Source organism: Rissa tridactyla, chromosome 7 (assembly GCF_028500815.1).
Source record: "Rissa tridactyla isolate bRisTri1 chromosome 7, bRisTri1.patW.cur.20221130, whole genome shotgun sequence".
NCBI lineage: Eukaryota > Metazoa > Chordata > Aves > Charadriiformes > Laridae > Rissa > Rissa tridactyla.
The window spans coordinates 50,264,213-50,287,350 of NC_071472.1; the positions used below are offsets into that span (position 1 = coordinate 50,264,213).

The 23,138-nt window shown below is 37.7% G+C and overlaps 1 protein-coding gene across 20 annotated transcripts in view; it reads left to right on the top strand.

Annotated features, from left to right (window-relative positions):
* Window positions 1–23,138, top strand: part of BCAS3 (BCAS3 microtubule associated cell migration factor) — a 364,218-nt gene that overhangs the window by 61,190 nt on the left and 279,890 nt on the right. For all 20 annotated transcript variants that reach the window (XM_054209092.1, XM_054209096.1, XM_054209097.1 and 17 more), the window contains 4 exons: window positions 4,553–4,629; window positions 6,426–6,509; window positions 12,891–13,061; window positions 22,501–22,594. In XM_054209092.1, coding sequence (XP_054065067.1) covers window positions 4,553–4,629; window positions 6,426–6,509; window positions 12,891–13,061; window positions 22,501–22,594 — 426 coding nt within the window. The remainder of the gene's footprint in view (window positions 1–4,552; window positions 4,630–6,425; window positions 6,510–12,890; window positions 13,062–22,500; window positions 22,595–23,138) is intronic.

Here is a 23,138-nt window from a genome sequence, read left to right on the forward strand (position 1 = left end):
GCCTGTTTTGTGATTTATTGGCTTAATCTCTATTATAGCTGACATGACTTTTAATGGCCCTGTTCCTCTTAACAGTATTTTCCCAATGCGCTGTTTGTTTAAAAGCAAAGTGGGAGGAGAGGAATGTGTTGCTTTTCTCTTGTTGGCTGCTGTCTGTGTATTCACACTGCCATTACTGAAGCTAGAGGATGAGCTTTTTAAAAACAATTTAAGGAAAAGACTGGAGTCTTGTTTTTCTGTAGGAGCATAGATCAATGGAAAGATCCAGAGTCTTGATCCAGAGAAGTGCATATTGGTGTGAGTTTGCAGAATGAGGAAAGGAGGTGATTTTGTTTATTACGGGCATATGAATACGAATCTCCGAAGGGTGGTAGAGATTTTCATGAAAGTAATTGAAAAATAATGTAAAATAAACATGCCTTCTCTTTGCTCACTCATCAAGCAAACGTTTGTATAGCACTTTGGAGAACTTGAAGGAACTTCCAGGATTCCTGTACTCTCAGTAAAACCAAATATATGAAGTCAGCACAGCAGCAAGAATGCTGAAACCATCTTTGAATCCAAATAATCACAAACTGCACGCTTATTTCAGATTATAGTTTTGTAACTCAGTTATTTAAAAAAAAAAGGAAAAAAGATGGGAAGAAACTAAGAAATTGTAATGCTAAAGAATTTGTCTGTGGTATCATGTCGATATAGGTAAAACTCGCATCTTGGAAATGGGAAAAGCAAGGCACGGAATGTGAGGTCCAAGGGTGGTGCCCGCGCAACCCTGGGCTGTTGGCCGAGTCCCTGCTCGGAGGGAGCCTGGAGCCCCTTCTTATTCATCAGCGCTGCTTGGGCCAGCACGCGTTGGAGCTCTTGGGCGTACAACCTCAGCAAGTTAGCAGGAAAACTTGCACTTTGATTCAGACTTCCAGACTTTCAGAATAGTATTTTTCTCCTTTTGCTTTTTCACAGCTTTAAAGTCGTTCGTTTCCTCTGGGTGTCATTATAAGCACAGAGGGAGAGAGTAACTGTACTTAAAAACATTTTAAATAGTTTCCAGTAGGTTTTCACCTCTGTTTTTGTGGGTGATAGTCCCACTAAAGCTTATTCTAAGATCAGATGTTTTTTAGTACTTGCTTGATTTGCTGTACTTTTGGAAGGACTTTCCCTGAGTGATCTTTTCTTGGATGACCTCTCCATACTGTCATTAAAACTTGGAAACTTTGGTCTTCTTGACAGTTAGTTCTGCATTCTCATTATGTTCATTCCTATTGTAAACATGCTAAAATTGCTGCTGTTATTGCTTAGAATGGATTTTTCCTCAGTTGTTTTGAAGTTTAGTAGAAATAGAAGTTAATCTTTAAGAGAGTTAGGCTGGTAACGATTGGATGGCCGAGCTTGATAGGTCACGCTGTGTCTGTCTCTTCATTTGCCCAGTAGATGATGTTCTGCTGACTCCAGCTGTTTTTTTGGAAAGCAGAAAAACAATTTGCTTTTCCTTCCCATAAAGTATAACCCTTTGTTTATCCTTGTACTGCTGCAAGTTTCCAAAATGCAGAGACTTGCAAAGAAAAGAAAGGGAGGAAATAGCTCTTTATTATTTTTTTTTACGCTATTTTTCGTATCAGAGAGTAGAGTTTAGTACCGAGTTGAATTGTTGACCTCTGCAGAGGTTGTTATTAGAATTGGCTGATTTGCGTGCGGAGCGTGTCTGACTGGGTCCAGTTCATGGATCAATCTACCTACAGTGGGCTCGAAGACAGTTGCAGTTTTTCTGAGATAACTTTTTTTTATTATCTGATTAATTTTTTATTTGAAGAATAGTGCTTTTTGCAGTTCTTCATTTACTTCAGTTCAGTGCAGTGATTGAGAACACGTCCCTTTCCGAACAAGACGTTTCTTTTTGTTGGGCGTTGTTGAACTACTTGGGTTTTGCTATTGCCGTGCATCTGTTGGCTGCTCCTCCTTTGAGTTTCTGCTGCGAGGGTGTTCCGAGGTGCTTGCAGAGTTTGGGAAATGCGAGTGACCGATTCTAAAGTCTCTGAGGAGATTTACGTGATGAGGGCTATCAGCTGACAGCTTCTAATGCTATATTTTATATATATAAGGGAAGAAAAATAAATAAAGTTTGGGGGACCTGAATGTCTTTACTGACCCAGATGAGGATTGCCGAAGCAGAAGTCAGCATTAAAACATTACTGATCCTGATCTATAATTGTCATCGGAAGAATATGTTTGTATTTACAACCTAGGGTTGTATTTACAACCTTTTTTTGCTTGCTTTGTTCCTTAAGAGGCTCTGGCTACCCACATTTTATGCATTTCTGGAATGCAATAACAATTGTGGCCATCATCTCTTCAGAATTCGTTTTCCTTCCTGAGATCAAGGCAGCAATAAGGCCTTACAAAATATTCACTTGGTTTTGCTTTCCTGGCCTGAGATGGATTTAATTGGATGAATTGCTGCTTTTCTCCTTCCATTGCTTTATGACCTTTGAAATAGCTTGCTGTGATCTTTCGAATTTTGCAATAGTCTTACTGGTCTTCTCTAAAAAATGAAATAAGGAGCTGTTTGTCTTAGAGGGATGAACAGCGTAGCAGCTGTTTCTGCACGTGCCCAACAAAATGCCATTAAATGTGCCCTGAAGTGTTGTCAAACGTCAGTTTAAGCTCACACCTGCGTGCTATAGTTAACACCCTTTATCGTCATTTTGCAGGCATTGAAAATAATGCTGCTTAACTTAAAAGCCTGTTGTCCTCAGTAAAAGTTCTGGACATGGAAAGACCCTGATAGTTGCTAAAAGAAGGCGGTGAATAGGTTTGCTTTTGCTCACTGTGGTTGGCATCTCGGTATCGAGAGTCTGACACAAGAGACTTTGGGGAAATAGAGGCTTAGCTAGCTGTATTTTTTTTATATATGTTTTTCTTCTCAGAATGGGGTGTAGGATTTTATGCAATAAATTGTAGTTGTTGGTTATATGTGTTCTTCTAAAATGCTGTTTGCCTGATCTCAGTGCTCCTTGTGCCTGTGATACAGGATCAGTAAACCGGGGCTCCTTTAAATCAGACACACATGTCTATAAGTTTTTAAACGTTTTGTTTCTTGGCCAACCAGTGGGAGAATATGAATTACTAAATTTTCTATATTAGCCTAAGAACTGATGAAAACGAGATTAACCATTTGCTTGATAGTCCCCTCCTTCTCATCATTCTCTCCCCCCTTATGCAGTATTTCTTTTTTTATATATATGTTTTAGTGTACCAGAGCAGATCTAGGTCTGGTAAATGGCGTTATGCACGTGGCTGAAGGCATTAGTTTACTGGCTTAAATTTGAACGCTCAAGCTCCAATCTTGTTATCGGGGCCCTAAGCAGTAAACAGTCTCGTGCCTTCGTCCCTGGGAGTGCGGTATCTGAACTTTCAGACTCTTGCCGTGACCGAGGCTCCCACCCAAAGCAGCCTGCTGGAACCAGGCAGCGCCGGCGATCGCGGCGTCAGGGCTGGAACACTGAAGTTCAGAGACATCAGCAGGGCTGGAGCACGAAATACAGGCACGGGTTACGTGGTGATGTAGAAAGAGCAGCCATCCGCCCCAAAGCGCTTAATCTAAAATGACAAAAAACAAAGGAGGGGAAACCGTAATAGCAGTTAGGATGAGGGTCACAGTGCTACTCTTAATTCTAGATGACTTGAGCTTTTCATTTATGTTTAACCATTATCTAATTGTTTTCAATAATTTAAAATTCTGTATTTTTAATTTTAGTAGTTAATAGCGTGATATTCTTGGGTGTTGTTTTGGAGTGGGATTTTTGGTTTTGTTTCATTTTTTTTGGTTTTTAACTCAGACTTAATATATTAAATTGCATTTAACATGGGCCTGATTCATTTTAAGCCTTGCCATATTTTCTTTCACAGCTAGTTTCAATGGCTTTCTATTACAGATATTTTCACCTTTTAATCCTCAGGAATAGTTCTCTATTTTATATTCTTTATGCATGTGTAAATATCTGTATTTAGTGATAATATAAAGGTAATGAAAAGCAGGTGAACAAAGGAAAATTTGCCAGTGATTCTAAGGGAATTACAGATTCACTCATTGTGTAAAATTAAGTGTGTGCAAATGTATTTTGAGAGGCTAGGAGCTTGTATATAGAATTATTAAAAACAAAACCAAAAGCACAATACACCCTCTCATACAACAAAAATCTGTAAGAGGGTGAAGCTAAAACTGTTGACCAAGAGAAAGACATCGGTCAACTAAAATTAATTAAAATACAGAACCAATCCAGTCAAACTTCTAAATATCCCCCTCACCCCTCTGTATCAAAATGGCATTAAAAAAATGCAAACATCAGGAGAAATGAGTATTTACACATAATTAACTGTTCAAAATAGCTCATCTGACCACAGTCTTATCTTTAGGAACAAAAATGCAAGCATTTACTGAGTGATATTAGCAATTGAAAGGTTTTTGTTTAGACTTTTTGTTTTCTTGGCAATAAATAAAATTCTTTGTAAGAAGTCATTAAGATATTTCTTAATGTTGCCTTTTAAAACTTTTCAGGCTGCTATCCTTGTCCAGGGCCAAACATGAATCCTATTGCTCTTGGAAGCCGTTGGCTTGCTTATGCAGAAAATAAGGTAAGGAAAGGTTTAATTTCAAAAAATACTGCGATTTGTTTCTAGCTGTCATTCTAGCTTCTGTATATGTGGAGGGGGGAAAGAAAAGAAAAAGTCTCAGAAAAGAGGTATGTAAAAAAGGTGATCTGTAAGAGGACTTACATAACGATGAGAGACCTAATCTTTGGCCCAGAGCAGTTGTGCTTTGGATTCAGAGATGTCATTTCTCTGTTCTGCATCGTCGATTAAAGCTCATGAACGCGGGGGTATAAATACGTCAGTAGCATGGGCAGAGAAGACAGCTATCAACATGTGTTTTCAGTGAGGTCACTCAACGATCAACCCATTTTGCATTTACAAAGTTTGAAGCATAAAATTATAGACACCTCTGAAAGGCAGGCGGGTGAGGATTCCTAAATTCTGTTTGGGGAAACTGAGTCTGGACAGAGCCAGTGAATTTCTGTGAAACAACACAGCAATGCACTTTGTAAATAAGGGAATAGCATTAAAATGACCACTTTTTAACATCTGCTGAAATTGTTAGGCTCCAGGGGGGAAAAAAAATAAAAGAAAATGTTGAATTAATTTTTCTTCTTTCTAGAGGCAAAAGAAGAAGAAGATAGATGCCAAGCAAACCAATTATCACTGTTCTTACCCAGCCCTAGGCAGGAGAAGTAGTTGTGTATTTAAAGCTTGAAGAGTTTGAAAACTTTAAATTCACCTTCTAATGCCTTATTTTTATTTCAAAGCAGATGTTTTTTCTCTCTTCCACGTGTAACTGGAATAGCTGTTTCTAGAGCTGAACCAGAAATTATCAGAGAGGCAGACTTTAGAGATGTCTTATTTGCTACACCTTTTCAAGCAGAACTGACTTCTGTCCATTTTCAGGCCTGCCTTTCCTTTAATGCCACGCCTGTGTGGTTTTGTAAAACTTAACCACTCAGCCTGGGATATTAAAAGTACTACTGCCAAAAATATAAGCCACTGATCAGCAAAGGAATTATATCACAAAAGGAATTTAAATGGCTTGTGTGTTCCCAGGTATATTCACTGTGAACTTCCCCTTTCTCCCAAGTTTAGCTGTTCTTATTTAGACACTTAAGCAGGTAAAGGAAAGCCTGTAGAAACAAACACATCTTACAGTGATTTTTAATTTTCTTTTAGCTAAAACAGTTAAAGAGGCAACATTTTCTTTGGACAAGCAACAAATATCTATAGTTTTTTGCCGTTTTATTTAGTCGAAAGCACATACTGTATTGTTAATCGGGGTTCAAAGGCAAAAAATGCTTCTGTAGGTTTATGGCAGGTAGAAGAACCTTGTTTTGATTTATTAATTTTGAAGGAAGGCAATACAGACTAAACCCCATGTACATTCCTTTAATCTATTAAACGTAAAGTTTAAAGTAGCTCTTTTCCTTTGTCATTTCTTTGCTTGCTAGTCATAAAAAAGGAGGGGAAAGCCACACTCGGATTCTTAGAATGTCAGATATTTAATGTTACATATACATGGCTAAAGCTTTTGATTATATTTATTTAAATTTATTTGTTGTATTGCTGCCAGACCAAAAATCCCACTATTTCAAAGTTTATGAATTCTTGGTGACTACTCATCTTGTAATTGAAAACTGGAGTTGAGTACGCGACAGTCTGGGTGGCACCCAGAAGATTATAAAAAGGGGTTAAGTGTCTCAGCAGGGCTTTTTGCTATTTGTAGGGAAAAACACACCACTGTACATGATAAATAAAAGCTATGGTAATGGGTTATGGGTTTGTGTAGTTTAATAGTAGTTACTTGGTTGCTGTCTTTCTTCTTGTAGCTGATCCGATGCCATCAATCCCGTGGTGGAGCCTGTGGAGACAACATTCAGTCTTACACTGCCACAGTCATTAGTGCTGCCAAAGTGAGTACATCATCTGCTGCCGGGAGAGGTTATCATGTAAGATAATTATTAGGTTTCCCTGATGAATTGTACTGTGTGTCATCGCCCCCCCTGCATTCACAAGCGAGGAGAACACGGTAAGAAGCACGCTAGCATTAGCACCATCTATGTGGTCCTGCTCCTGCAAGTCTCTGAGTAGCTGTTTCTTTTCACAAAGTATTCCTGTCATTGCAAACTGATGGTTTTTTTTTTTAAATTTTATTTATTGCAAAAAGCTATTCACACTAGTGATCCCTCTTATAGGAAAATCATAGTAAAAAGGATTTGTATAATGGCTATTCATAATATTAGAAGTTACCATGATTAGAAATCAACATTGTGAATTATTAGTCTTTTAGCATCATGAAAACTGACTTTACAAGTGCTTTTTGGGCTCAGTCACGCTAGTGTTACGTGTTTTAATGTCTCTGACGAATGACAGCACCGTACTGGAGCTAATTAATTACCTGGCAGCTTTCTTTGAAGGTTAGAGTTTATTAATGACTGTTTACATACAGGTCCATTGCCTAGTTTTCTTAGTTCAGATGACATTGTAATATCCCTCTGTTTTCAGAGAAATGTCTGGGTTTTCACAGTATCAAAAGAAGACCATGGCTTGGAAAGAGCTTAAACAAGCCAAAGAGTATGCAGAGCTTTTGTTTTACTATTTTCCCCCCCCGCCCCCAGCTCCTTTCCTTGAGGACTTGCCTGCAGCATTTTGCCAAGTAATTTCTTTTTCTCACACATACACACACACACACACACACACAGAGTGAGTTTTGGCATTGTCTGGCAAACTTCGTGCTGATTACAAGCTTTCATTGTAACCGCTAGCCTTTTCATTTCTGATATGCACAACAAAACAAATCTAATAATAGGAATTAAATGACAGCACAGGGCAGAAAGCTCAGCGTCACTGAAGAAAACAACAGTTACAAGAACCCACAAAGAGAGACACAGGGCATGCCATCTCATGTGAAAACAAAACATAAAAACATATTCCATCAGCATAGCTTTGGACACAGTCTCCCTGTGGCTGCAGCAGGAGAAAAATCACAGTTTTTTACATTGTTGAGGAGAACTTGAATTGCTGTCCTTCTGAAGACATCTGAAATTTGCTGTATCTCTGCATACTTTCACCATCAGCAAAAAAAAAAAAAAAAACAACCAGAAATGGGGGAAAATCTCCCCATACTCATTCAATCTCAGCGTCATTAGCGTGGTTTTTATAACACAGATAAGTTTGAAAAACCAAGTGGCTTAGCGTGATCAGCCACAGCTATGATCAGACGTGGTAAGTCTTACAAACAGATCACTCTACTGCCAAAGCCAAGCCAAGCCGAGTCATGACTGGAGAAGAACAGGCCAAAGCTTTCTTAAATCATATAACGATTGTAAAAACATTCCAGTAGTCATCGAAGACTAAGCACTATTCTCTGTAATTTTTTTCAACAGACAAAAAAATCTGAAAAGGGAGGACATCTTTTAGACTTCTTGTCCCCAAAGAGCATGGATAACTAGGTTTTAAAGCCAGTAATGACCAAGACCTTGCCTCCTGAGCAGTGCTAGCCAAGGGCCAGAATCCAGGAATTCCCACGTTAAGCTGAACGTATGCGAACACTGCAGTAGTGATGTTGCGTCACGTGAATAGCTACTGAAGATGTGTTTATTATCATAGGAAAGGAAAGATTGTTAGCCTCTCTACAGAGAGAAAGTAATAGTGAAAGTTAGGAAAACGGATAATCCTAAGGGCACAATCTCTGTGCTCCTTTGCGTTTGGCCTAGCACGTGGCTTTTGCTTTCAGCTGGCTGTTAATGTCACTGTAACAGACAAGATTAATACTAATATAGTTTTGAATATTTGCATGATTTGGCTCTTGAGTATATGTCAGCCTCACTGTATTATTTTGTTATTTATGTCTGAGTGAGCAACACTAAATCTGAAATGTTTAATTTATTACCGATTTCACTGCATCTTTGCTTACTATCTAGCGAGTTTTTATCTCTGATAACGGAAATGCTGACTTTCTTGTTGGCAGAAATATACCCTGAGTATCCGTTGCTCTGTCCATCTCGTTACCTCACTATAAACTTTACTCCTTCCTTAAGTAAGTCTTCATTTATAAACCTCTACTGCTGTTACATCTTATCAACCTGCAGTGGTTTGTAATTCATTTCCTTTGATCAGCAGAGGTATTAGCTTTTTTGAAAGGGGATGTCCTTTCCTGTTCCGTACACTGCTGCTTCTTGGTTCAGAAGTGGTTCCATAAAAGTTCTTGTTTTGTCGGATTATCTTGGGTTACAGCCTTCTCTCTGTTTGGGCTCCAGTTTCTTATTGAAGGAAGTGAAAGAACCTACATATAAAGGAGGAAGATAAAGCTGAGAGCAAAGATTAATTTCCACAGGGTCAATTTTGAGAATTACCTTTCAGATCCTCTGTAGAAGCTCTCAATGGCAGTACAGAATATTTACTTCAATGATATTCCCTTTGAGAAATGTTTTGAATGTCCTGGTAGCGAGCGGTGGGTTTGTCCTCAGTGCGATATGTACTGCTGTGTACTGTACTTGGTGAAACAAATAAATTTCCTCCTTAATCAAATAACTTCGGAGTCAGAAGCTAAGGATACCGAGGTCAAACCCACAGTCATGTTGGCGCATGTTGTTTACTGGTGCCAAAACTCTTGTTATTCTGGTAACGTTATGAAGAATTCCTTTACATCATCTTCCTATTTGATTTTGTAATTCCTAGAAGGATTTTATTTTGAACATTGAACTTTTCCCTGTTTCTCCTTAGATACACCTTGCAAGAACGTTGCTTTCTGCTATTGCTGAAAAAAAACATGCATTTGTTTCCAGCTCAATCTTTTATTTTCTTTTTCACACGTTTGTTTGATGGCTTTCTGTCTGTTCATGATCTAAAAAGCTCTCATAATGTCGGTAACTTGGCCAAGCAGAAAATTTCTGGAAATAAAAAATGTGTCAAGATTTCAGTTTAGGTTAATGTTTAGCAAAGATAAAAATTGATGTGTTCGGAAAAATTAAAATCTTGTTCCTTATGAGATAAAGAATCTCTTCATTCCAGTTGAACAGACACAGTAGAATGGATATAGAATATCTTTCGGAATAAACCCCAGTGTTGGTGGTGGGAGGATATTCAGGGGCTTAATTTGAGATAAGCATCCAAATGTGAAGTTGCTTGTTATAATTACCCATATTTATCCATTTTGGATGCAGCAAAGAAGGGGACATAGGAAAAGAAATCCTTCTGTCTCCATGCTTGGCTTTTTTGTACGTCTTGTTGAGGAGAGGTTTGGTCCCAACGTATCCCTGTGTGAGTCTTGTCTCCACTCACTCTGCTCAAAGGGTGCTCGTGCAGACCTTCCCCATCACAGCGTATTCCTAGCGGTCAAACTGTCCACGCTGGGTAAGATGGATTTCCTAATAGCTTTTCTTTCCTCCCCTACCTCTTTTCAGAACTTGGGCAAGAGCAGGAAAGGGAAATGTCTTTGTGAAACATGAGCATTTCAACAAACATTTAGTTTGAACTTGAATCTATAATTGATTGTACATTTTGTTCAAACTAACTGTGAGTCTTTCATATTCCTGGTTACCGAGGCATATCTTTTTGATATCTCTTTCTTTTTTCTGTAGATTTTTAATTTCTAAACAAATAAATCATATAAAATATATTTATTATGAGAAACAGGAACAATGTATTGTTTTGTCACTAAAAGGATGTGAGACTTTTGTTGGAACAAAACAGCCTAACAGGCACTGAATGATGCATTTTAATTTTCTCATCTAATTAAAGTTGTACTTATTTTTCAATTAAACGAGGTATGAGTGCATACATTTATTTTAATTAAAAATATGCATTTCTTTATATTTGAATGAACGTGAACAGTCGTGTTTTTAAGTAGGGTACACGTGAGCATACAAGTAATTTCTGTGTTTGCATAATGTGCATCATTGCTTACAAAAGGAATTGGATCAAGTATTTTAATTTTATTTATAAGAAAACTGCACTGAGTGCGCACTGGCAGTTCCCATCAATGACAAAGGAACTGGGACAGTGCAAACTTGAACCTATTTCATTTAAAATGTATTTGGTCTGTCGAATGTCTAGCATCAAATTATAAACCAAGTTCTTCTCACCTCATAACTCCTTTAGTTGATTCTCTCTCCGTATCTTTTAATCCTATAGTGGTAAAGTGATTTAGCAAAGGCTGCATCTGTTTTCTCTTGTTACCTGATAACTTCTTAATGAGTACTAACAGCTTATGTGAGAGCAAGGTCATTAGCTCTAATGGATAGAGGGGACAGCTGATATGGCATGGGAAAGGTTAAAGATTACCAGAGAAGTTTTTGCAAATATACACATAGCACAAAGAAGTAAGTGCCGTAATGGTTTTGCACTGATATTTCTGAGCTAATGGCCTCGGCCACATCTTTGTACACCTATTACTTCTCGGTCGTCCTGCAGTCACACTCCGCTCTAACATGTAGCGGTAATTCGTTTTACTAGATAAGCATGTTAATTTTTTTCTAGAGAGCTATAAATTTATACTTGGCACTTTGTCATCCGGTTTCTCTAGATAGAATATTGAAGATATTTTCTAAAATAGCTCAATTGTAATTCTCGGTCTTGTATCTTGCATAGGTATTTTGCCATCTAGTACTTCTCTACTGAGTTCTCTTTCCTGCTGTGTGAACTACCAGTGCATTTTATACGATTTTAACTGTTGGCCAGAAAACTGCCTTGTCAGTTTTTGTAAGGAAAGTGTTTGTTGAAATGCACTTTTGCATTTGCATTGGGTCTGTTTCAGGTCTGTTCCTCGGATATCATTATCTGCTTTATGTTACGTTTTTCAGTCTTCTGCATTTGCCACTGTTAAAATTTGTTTTATTCTCATTTGTTCTGAGTATAAAAAGAAATAATAAGAAACAAATGACAGGATATTACTAAAGACTTTAAACCCCAAAGACATTCCTATGATAAAGGCATGGCTCGATTTTAAGTGGTAGTATCTCCATTAGCATTAATGGAGTAGGTCCATCAGCTGAGGCATCTCAGAGGTTAATCAGGCTTCCTGGCTGGATATTGCCATCAATACAGTGTGGCGCCTGGTTCTGTTGGCCCTTCAGAGGTTTTCCTGACAACACACTAACAGACTTTGTGTAAGTCATTTCCTATGAATTATTAAAACAAACGTTTGGCTGCTAATTGATGAACACTAATGTGTTTTCTAATCACTGCAGTTTGAGATTTTAGCACTAAACAAAGCAGTTGCGATTGATTTGTGGCTGCTTCTTGGTTTCAGCCTGTGATCTGTACATTTTTTTTTTCCTTTTCAATTTAGCAGGCAGCTTAGCTTGTCTTTTTAGTTAAGAATTGGCTTGTTATAGTGTCATTCCATTCGGATCTCTTTTGCTATTTCTTATTTATGTTGCATAATAAATCTGCTCAATTCTTTATAGGCAAATAAGGCACAGTCCTTGAATCAAGGAGAAACTATTTAAAGTTGTAGTTTGGATTGTTTGGGGTTTTTTTAAACCTGTATCTCTCCTACTGTGTGTACTCTCCCACTTTCTCCAAATTAAAGAACACAAAAAAAGTCTTCGTCTTCTTTAGATAATAAAAGCTGGTGCAATGAATATGTTTTCAAACCAACGTCTGGAAAAGACGCGGACTATGGAAAGTCACATTATTTTTATGGGATGTGTGTGGACTTTGTACAGAGCTGTCCTGTACAGAGTGCCTTGAGGATGGCGGTTTTAATTCTGCTGGCTTTGAGTCCCATATTCAGTTTTAATGCTACAAAAAGCATAATTGCTGAGAAACTAATGAATGTGTCTGTCATGTCTATCACAGGCCAAATTCCTTGTCTCTTGCACTTGTGCAGAAGGCAGAACTATTTCAGCGTTAACCGCTATGGGCTGTAAGCATTTCTGCATGCGGCGCTGCCCTCCATGCACACCCATAATGGCTTCGTCATTTGATTCGTGCTCTGTACCTCTGGGAATAAGTAGATAACAAAGTTAAAGAGAGAAAAAACTCTAACGTTTAGACAACATTAAAATATTTCTTGTTTCAAGAAATTTTTTGGAAGCATTAAATTCCAGTGTTTTGGAAGCATTAAATTCCAAACTAAAGCAAATAGTTCAAATTGATAGGATGCTAGATTTTTTCAGGATATTTGTTACATACAGCCTTCGTCGCTTACATATCACTTACAGAAACATTTGGTCTGTGTGCTTCTGGTGTGCGCAACCTAGTTATGTTAATTGTGTTGAAAAGAAAATTCAAGATAGATCCCCAGAACAGCCCTAAACACTATTTATTGGTTTTCTTTCTTTTTATAGACAATAAAGACTGGACTTACCATGGTGGGGAAGGTCGTTACGCAGCTGACAGGGACGCTGCCCTCAGGAGCAACTGAAGAAGAAATTTTAGCTCATAGCAACATTCGTCGAAGTCCTCTGGTGCCTGGAATCATCACTATCATTGATACAGAGACAGTTGCGGAGGGGCAGGTAATACAGTTTACACAGAAACAGAACGTGCATTCATTCTCACGAAAATCTCAGGAAAATGTATTTTATGCTTTTGAAAATGAAAAATAGATAAGATTTTTGCTAGGTCAAAAACTTTTACAGACACACACAGCTGTGATAAAGTCCAATATGGGACTGAAATTAAGCCAAAATATATATTGTCCTTAGAACGTATTTACGTGACACTTTGACAACATCAAGTGTGAAGTGTCACATTTTGTCTCTCTAACACTTGTTCATAATTGACGTTGATTTATGCTGATCAGTTGCAATGTATATGTAGTCTGATTATATTAATATATAATGTGGCTGGAAGACGTGTTTGTCTAGAAGCATGGTGAATTGTTGAATTCCAGTTTAAAAAAAAGATGATGAGTGAAATTGGATAATAAGTATAAAAGCTTACAATTTTACATAAATTTCAAAGCTAAAATGTAATCAAGCCTGATGCTGTTTTGTGAGGCAGATGTACTGTTTTGCTAATAATATACAGTACAGTGCCTAAGGCAAAATCATTCGTTAAAAACCCCATCCCGTTACCACACAAACTTCAAATGGGTGTGTTGTCCTGTCTGTAGGAGAGAAGATATCCATATTGGTTTTGGTTTTCTGTCATTTCATTTTTAAGTGTCTGGTGCTGGAATCAGTGTTTATGCAGGACTCCCCATGCACTTCATTATTCTGTAACTATTTTGTAAAATTTTTTTCCTAATGCTGACATTTATTGAACTTAAAAAAGAAAAAACAATTTCTTTTTTCTTGTTTCCCCTATCTTTATGATGCTTTTTGCAGGTAAGTTAGTAAGGTATTAATGACAAATCCGTAGTCAAGTTATTTTCTTTTGTACTTTCTTTTCTTACCCGAGTGGAAAATAAAATGTTTTACGTGAAAACAAAAAAGTAAACAAAAATCCCAGTATGCTGTTGAGCTGTGGCTGTTCCCGAGGATTAGTTTTGTAAGTACTTAGCCAAGTAATGTTACATTGAAAGGGGATCGTTCGTATAACATCATAGGGCTTTTTTCGCAAAATTAAAATAAAAGAAAAATCAAAAGAGGATAATGGAAAAAAGAATGTGTTTTACTTAAGATCTTATGGAGTCAGGTCTTAAAATAAGTCTGACCGTTGGGGTTTGCTTTTGTTTCCTGGAAAAAAAAAAGACGTTTTGACTCTTTGTATACTGCCAGAAAAAAAAAAAAAAAAAAGAAAAATTTTGCTTCATAAATTTCTCATGAAGCCTTGTTTAATGCGGTCATTATTTCTGATGGTCATTGTCTGTGCTTTGATTCTTCTGCATAGGCCTAGGGAAAAAAAATGATGTATCTTAGGTTTTTAAGTCTTGTTATGTATGATTTAGAGGTTTTATGAACTTGTCCTCTGACCTTAACAATAGTAGGGAGCTATCAAGCCTAAAGGGCACTATGGAAAAGTAGTTGTAAAAATGATAACGCTCGCCTTGTCCAAATACTGCTGCCGTAACATAAATAAGCCATCAGTTCTAGTAAAATAATTTTTGCCTTGAATCTCAAGGGAATGAGGCTTGAAGTTAGATATCCTAATTGTGTGTCTGCCATTCATATTTTTGTGATCTGAAGTTTTAAAATGCTATCAAATTAATAATTTATTTTCAGTGCTGAGACTCGCTTTCAGAATTAACATTACATTTTTTTTCCAGGGAAAACAAAATAATCATTCTTTTGCATTGTTAGATTTTTGTGGTGCAGAAGACTTCTTAACAATCTTTTCTTACCGAAATGTGCACCTAGCAAAAAGAAAAGTTGATTAAAAATAAATACACTTTGTGCGTGGTCTAAATAAAGACTGGCATTCCACGCTGTCCCAGCAAAGAACTATCTAACATCAGGGGTTTCACGTGTGCTCACAGTGCCCACTGAGTTTTGTCCCTTGTTCCAGCTGGATTTCCATCACTGGGTGGAAATGTAAGTTTTTCTGCGTCCAGATCACCTGAATGGGGCCGGTTCTGATTTTGGCTGTCCTGTGAGAAACGGTGCTGTCTCAACGGCATGGCTTTGTGCGAGCTGGGGAGTCCTGGCCAGTTTTTATAGCATAATTGGTTGAAGCTTCAGCATTTTAGCAAGTCTGACCTTTAAACAATGCGAGTTATCTCACTGAACTAAATGTGATTGTTCATCTACTTCAACCTAAACTCGTAGTTCAGCGTCGCGCTCATTTGAAACCTGGGTGGTTGTTTGAGCTACGTTTCTCACTGTATTCATTTCTGAAATTATTTTGCTCTTTTGAGGCAAATCGGTTTGGAGATAGTAGTCATCCAAACAACATTATTACTGACGCGTTGGTAATGGAGGAAGCGGTGGCTGTACAGCACTACAGCGAGTGCCTCGCGCAGGGCAGGCTCAGTGTTGATGCTGCGTGGCAGGGATTTTCTAAAATTATTGGTTCATCATCCCAATTTTCAGATTCCAGGTGGGAATGAAGAGGTCTGGGTGGGCACAAAGCAACATCTAGTGGCATTCCTGCTTCCTCCTACGATGAAGGTGCCTGGTTTGGAGATCATCGGTTCTGCTGGGTGGGGATGCCGCCGGCTGGCTGCGCCCATTGTGAGCGTCGGGCTTCTAAACTGCCTGGGAAACCTCAGGAATCAGTAATGCCTACCAAGGGTTGGCTGGGCTGAATTAGCTGTTCGAATGCCTTGTGTCCCTTTCATCGCAGATTTGTCTAGCACCATAAAAATATTTGTGTGTGCGTGCATGGTTTTCTGAGGTTGTCAGCGTAATCGTAACTGAGGGGCATTTCAGAAGCAGAAAGGAGTTATTTTCTTATCATTAGCAGACTCCAAATGGAAAAGAAATACCTCACCTCTTTTGGGCTGATAAAGATTGCCATCTACCTCCACATCCTACCTAAGAATTTGGGTATTATAATGAAATAAAACAATTTCCAAGTAATAAAATCTATCTTTAAGATAACATATAGTAAAAAAAAAAAAAAAGGAAGAAATCTGTTTTAAAAAGAGAAAGGAAGTGAAAGAAGAGAACAGTAAATCTAAGGCAAGCAAGCATGTCCTTTTGAAGGAGAAATAGCACTTTTTTCAGTGGGGGAGCAGGGTTGGGGTTGTTTTTTTAATATAAAAAAATATATACATGAAGACTTGCAAAGTAGTGATGCATGCGCTTGTCCATGTACTTTGAGCAGAGCAGCACAAGTTTTAAAGGTGGAGTGAGCTGCTCTGTGTATGTGTACGAACATCCAGATTTATTTGCCACTCAGACGATTAAGGAACATGTGTTGGACGTAAGCCAGAAAGAGTAACTACAGCTTTAAGTTTTCACTATTTTTTTATTATATCTGCCATTTCAAAGATATCCAGTATAAAGAACGTGAGATGGAGCTCAGTGCATTTCATGAAATGTACTGTGCTACCATGGCAGAGGCTGAAATGCTGATTTACCACTGAAAAATATACAATTAGAGACCAAAGAAATCTTCCAGTGTAATCTTGCAGGATTAAATCTGTAGGGAAAATATTTTTAATAAACCTTATGAATGTAGATATTGTAGTAAGGTCTCCTACCCAGCAGTTGTTTGTATGATGGCTCTTACTTTCAAAATTGGTGGTACTTTAAGAAAATTTGAATTATGAAGTAATTAAATAAATGCAAAGGAATGTAGAATTCCTTAAGTTGGCTGTCGTGATATACTTGTAAAGGGGGTAAAAATAATTATCGAGATGCCCAAGTAACTTTGTGGTAAACCAAAATACGTTAACAAGGTTGTGTGCTTGTTTAAACTTCCTTCTAATGAAGTGTTAGCAAACTTTTCAGTTAGATGTAATGACTATTTATTTGAATCTGTTAATTAGTTGAAATGGATAAAACTAAAGCTGTACAGATGTCCTGTTTTTCAGTAATTGGAATTAAATGTGTAAGACTTCAGTGGCTTGAGTTTTAAAGAAAAATTATTTTCTTTCGACCTTTGTTTCTGTATTCTTAATTAATTCATCAACTAGGCCACCCACATGTAGTCTGCAATAATGACCTTTCTCAAAAGTCGCCAGTTTTGTGACTGAATGTAAATCTGTTAAACATCTAACATTTAGTTGACAGAGAAATATGTGGTCATTTAAAAATACAAAACTTGATTCTTAATGCTTTTGATAGAGCGATGTGATTGATGAGATAGCATTGTGTTGCTTTCACAGATCATCCAAAACACATGAAAATATTTGAGGAAATGCTTTAAAAATAACTTAGCAAAATAAGATAACATGTTGATCTTTTTATGTTTTAAAATGTGATTGGTGCTTTTTTCTGTTCCCTATTAACTTTTTATTGCATTAAAGAGGAATTTTCAGAAAAAAACTGCAGACTGCTGCAGTTTCAAAAGTTCGTTTTCATTTGGTAAGGAGTTGATAACAATTGAACCAAATGAAGATGCTTATCGGGAGCAAGAATTGTTGTGAAACTTTGGTCTAAAGCAAAAAGAAGCTGAAAGAATAAAGCATATTCAATAATAAAACTTTAACTACATACGTAATTCCACTGGTCATTATCACCAGTGCTCTGATTTATAAGAACAGCTTTCACAAAGGCTAATTTGATGTTCTAATGCTCATATATTTGGCATTGATTTTCTTCACTTTTTTATATCTACGTGTATTACAGAAGAATTCTTTTAATATATAAATATAAAAAGAGCAACAGGATTCCCTCAGAGCATAATACTGTCTGCCTTACTTTTATTAAAGGAGATCTGTTTTTTGTCAAGAAGACATTTTTGTCTCAGATAAATGGTTCAGGCTGAGCGCAAGGCTGGTTTGAGTTTATGCTGGATTCTATTAAAAGGAGTGCAGTAGTTAATGCCACAGATTTATCACTTTTAGCCCTTTTCCACTGATGTTTGACCTCAGCTATAAGTTGGGGGAGGCTAATTGGGGGGGTTGGTATGGAGGGGGCTGGTTTTTGTGCATAGGAACCGGAGCGGACACTGCACTAACTTCAGCTATTTAAATCGATGGAGATCTTAATAAGTATACATGCGAAGATCTCTGTATTATAGAATATTCATATTTATAAATCTTGCCAAACCTATTTGGTTTTATGATGATGGGATTATTCTTTCTTAATTTTATTAAGAGTAGGACCTGCTTGATTAGCGTACATTTTTATTTGCGTTACTTTCATGTTTTATTTAAAAACATGTCTCCACTGGGGTGAGTGGTGTAATTTGCCTGTAAAGATTGAAATAATTGAAGTTGTAATTACTAGTGGCTTCTGTTTGGCAGTATGGAAAATACAACGAAGGAAGAAAAATATGGCATAGGAGGAAAAAGCTTTGGCTTCAGCTATCTCTTGCCCTCAAAGCAAAACCCTCTTTTTTGATAGTAAACGTAATGATCCCTCAGGTGTTTTGTCTGCTTCTCTTCTAGAGTCAGATAAAGAGGACGGTAGGGACCTCTGCAAGGAAGATATTTGAGCATCCTTACGAACCTCGGTGACTACATAATTATAAGAGTAATGCTAAGATTTATGAACCTTTTCCAATGAGAGACTTTTCTAAGGTCTTTTACTCTCAGTGGTTAGAGGCCACTACCTTAGAGAACGAAGCCCATTTGGGATGCAAAATTCAGGATTCCTGTGGGCTCTGCGTGCCCTGTGTGTCGGGAAGCTGAGCGAGCTGCTTCCTTCCAGCTTTTTGACAGCGCTTGCACGCGCTATTAGGCAATTTGTACCACTGTTTTGACTTCCAAGAAAAATTTCCAACTCTGCTCTTTTCAGTGGTAAGAAACCATGCGCTGGCCGAAAGGAGCCAGTTGTGCAATGTCAGTGTTGATTTAACGTGCCATTTGTTAGCCCACGGGTGTCGTTCTCTCCGGCACCTTTGCAGGGAGCGTCTTCCACGTCGGCCTTTGCAAGAAGTGGTTTCTAAAACTTGTGAACCTGCGTGGCGGAGGCCTTGAATTATTCTTCATGACTGTACAGCTTCGGTCTTCATCCCTGTCTGCACGAAATCTGTCTAATTTAATCTATCCAAATTTGTGTAAACCCTCTTGCACCGAGACAGTTATATCCATTTAAAGATCTCTAATACAGAAAATAGTGTAATCCATTGTAAAGCACCTTGCTGTTATATCAGCATAATTTTGTTTTCCTTAAGTTGTGTACAGTGGTGAAAATTATGCTGAGATTTTGAAACTCTGCAAGTTCTAAATTGGTATGTGAACCAGGCTTTTGTTTTGTGGCAGGTTTGGAAGGGACATTTCCAAAGAGGCTCTTCTTTGGTTGATGATGTAGTTAAGTCAACTGCTGTAATTCCTTTGATTTTTATTATTTTCTTTTTTCCCCCCTTTCCTTTGTAGTGTTGAAATTGTAAAAATTGATGTATGTTTTCCCCAACCGTCCACTGCAAAAGTGCGGGGGAAGGACATGACAAGTCTTGCAGTATAGCCCGAAGATTTAAATACAAGTTGGTAATTTTAAAAAAAGTATTTCTTTCCTTCTCTGTTCCACAAGGATTTATTTTTTCATGTTGATTTTAAAAAAGATTAGGAACACTTTCTTAACTTCATCTTACCTTGCACAAGCAATTGTGTTTCCGCGTGTGTGTTTCCGAAACAGGTATTTCCCCTCGGTGGCCGCCGTGGGTGGGCAGTGACCGATAGCGGATGGCAGGAGAGGAGGTGGTGTGGCACCGACACAACCTGAGTTTCAGATTCTCCACTAGCCAAGGATTTCCAGTATTTTGAGTAACGAAGGTGGTTTTGTGTTGTGTTTTGTTTTGGTTTTGTTACTTTTTTTTTTTTTCTTAGCTAACACAGGAGATGAACATATTTTAGTTTGAGTCTGAAAGCTCTGCAGGAGCCAGGCTCGGTGGCAGGGAAGGGTTTTCAGGACCCACAGGCTCATGGTGGCTTCTCTTGGTGGCTTCTCTTTTTTTCTTGATTGGACTTTATGCCGATAAGTTCTTCTTCCTTGTATTTCTGTCACAAGCTTGTATAACTTGTGTAACAGCCAAAATAAGGACTGGTTTGCTATATCTGACAATCAGCTTTTACAGTGAAAAGTGAAGATTTTGGAAAAACTCCTTTAGATTAAACACAAAAGTTGTTTTTCCAGGGAGATAATTTTAAGCTGTGACTGATGAAAAAAAACCACTTTAAACTACGGGAAGAGTTAGCATAGCATACAAAGAATAGATTTGGGCTTTATTGTGTTCTTAAGTTGGTACGTCTGAGGTGTTTCAGAGTTTAATGTTGTGAAATTTTTGCTTTGTGTTGTATTTCCAGAGGAAAGATATTTAAAGGTTGTTTTACCATCCAGAGTGTTCCTTGGCTGGTGAATAGGGGTTTTTTGTTGCAGGGATGATAACAGTGCTGCATTTATCATTAGTTCAAAAAAAAAGAAAAAGCACATGCTGAATTAATCCATCCTACAGTCTGTAGAAGATGATGCATGTGAAATATGCTATAACTTTTTAGCAATGATTTAGATACTGTTGATACCTACACATTTCTAGATTAAATATTTTCGCGTAACAGATGAGATTTAAAAAAATCCTTCTATTTCTTTTGTAAAGCTGGTTTATGATGTGACTTTATCATTATCATGTATCTTCAATTAGAGTGAAATGTTTAGGATAAGACCAAGTTACCTAAAAGTGGAAGCTGTGAAAAGATGATGTATAGGAGTTATTTAGTGCCGTTTATACAGGCTGAGAAAAGAACAGTGTTTCTTTGAAAAGCTCTTAGGAAGATCTCCAGACCCTTTGGTTAGTGGTTCTGGAATAAGCACGAAATGCTGACAACGGAAAGCAAAACCATAATTGTGCTTATGTGACAGTGCCAAGTAATTTGAACATTTAAAGTCAGTCAGGCGCAGGCCTCTTCATCCATATTACGTGACTTTTTTAAACATTTAAAGATGATTTCTCTTTTTGAAGCATAAAAATATCTTCAAATTATTCTGATATCTGTTAGGAATAGGAAGTATTAAAAACCTTTCAGATTATTTTGGAAGCAGCAGACAAATTATTCTGAACTCAAAATGGGAAATTTTGCACTATCTTATTAAGAAGGTGGTTTTTGCTTACCACAGAGATGCTTTTATTAAGTGCTTTTCTGACAATCTTTCTCATTGCTTTACCTAATTTAGTCTTTAACATGATGTAACCATGGAATAAAATACTCTTTCAGCTCTTGCATATGTTTTGTCCACACATCTTTTCTCTTCTATAAATCTAAGAGTATCTTTTCCTATTGATCCCATTAGGCACTGGTAGCGCTGTGTCCTTTTGGAGGTCCTTTTGGATGTTTTCACAGTCAGCTCTAGTTTGGACTGGCCCAAGGAGTTTTATCAGCTTCACATAGTCTTTTGTTTGAAAACCAAAAGCTCATCCTTTGTCCCTTTCTTCAGAAGATGTTGCGCAACACAGATCTCAGTCCAGATATTTCCTTTTCCTCTTAATTTCCCTCTGTTGTGGAAACTCTCTCCTACCTTTGAATTGCTCTTTTGTTCACAAGAAGGTGTTTTACTACAGTGTGACTTTTTTTTTTTAGGGGGTTTGGATTAACAGCCTTTGTAATACTGTTCTTCAATGTCCACTGAGGCAATTTCAAGGTGGAGAAAATTCTTGTTAGCTGCGTATTTTGTAATACAGGTGCTTTCATACACACTCCTGGTCCTTAGCACTTCTTGCGTCGTTTGGAGATTGGATACCTGAGGTCCATCACCACTAATTAGCAGGATGCAAGCTGCAGTGTTTTACCTATGTAACTGGTGGAAAGCAAACCCACTGTCTTTTTAACTGGGTTTTTGGTCCGTTTTTCCACTTGTTTGCTATGTATACTTTGACTCCTCCCAAAGAAAGTACTGATTTATGTAATGGTTAAATATTCCCGTTTCTTTGAAAAACTCTATGCTACCTCTCTTTTTTCTTTCTATTATGCGATCAGGGTTTTTTTTGGTTATTGCTTAGAGAAAATAATTTGTTGTTTACACTTAAAAGCGTATGCTCTTCGGTGTATTTACACGGAGCCGCCAACTGCAGGCTGCTGCCGGCTCTGGTGGGATGAGCGCTCCTGTCTCACGTTTCTGGCTGCATACAGACTTCTTTTGTAATAATCTTCGGTGCAGCCATTAATACTTCATGTAGCAAAACTGTTACATTTACATTTTGCCCTATTTGAATAGGATAAATAAATAGGGAACGCAGGTATAAAGTGCCTAATCCGTTCTGGTTAATAATAGGTGATTTGAGCATGTCTTGTGTCTCCTTATCTGAAAAAATTACAAAGATTGTTTGTGTTTAGTTCACATGTGGTTATATTTCTAAATCGTACCACTGTACATCTTATAAAACAATTCCTGTATGAGTAAATTGGTATTTTCTTTTAGGTGTATTTTTATTTCCTAACCTCCCTTTGTCTCCATTGACGCCATGCAGGTGCTCGTCAGCGAGGACTCTGACAGCGATGGTATTGTGGCCCACTTCCCTGCACACGAGAAGCCGATTTGCTGCATGGCTTTCAACCCCAGTGGTAAGTTATTTCACTTGTTTTAATGTGATAGCTGTAAACAAGATGAAGGCAGTAAAATATCGTAGGTGTGTGCTCCATTGCTTTGGAGGAATTGCAAATACCACTGTGATCCATGAAATACCTCCTCACTGCTACGAGGGCTTGTGGCCTGCTCTGTTGGGTGTTCGATGTGTCATAACGCTGGTTAATTTGTCTTTTCCTAGAAATTTCAAACTTAAGTGACTGTAATAGTATACGTGAAAAGAATCGGTCTACCAATTCAGGTATAGCTGAAGTACTAAGGAATTCTTTTCTTTTGGGTATCCAGATGTTCTGATATGCAGGTCTCCAGAGGATCAGCACATGTAGTAAATTGTACCCCTCCATAAATACGAAAATAAAGTGAGTTATTTCACTGGCACTGTTTTTTAAAGTAACTTAGACTGCTATTGTGTGTTTTGTTGATGAGGAGCTTCCAATTCTACCCTCTCTCCTGAGTGAAATCAACTATAATCTGAAAATACTTTTAAGAAACTCCTCAAAAGTACCCGTTACTCTCTTTCCT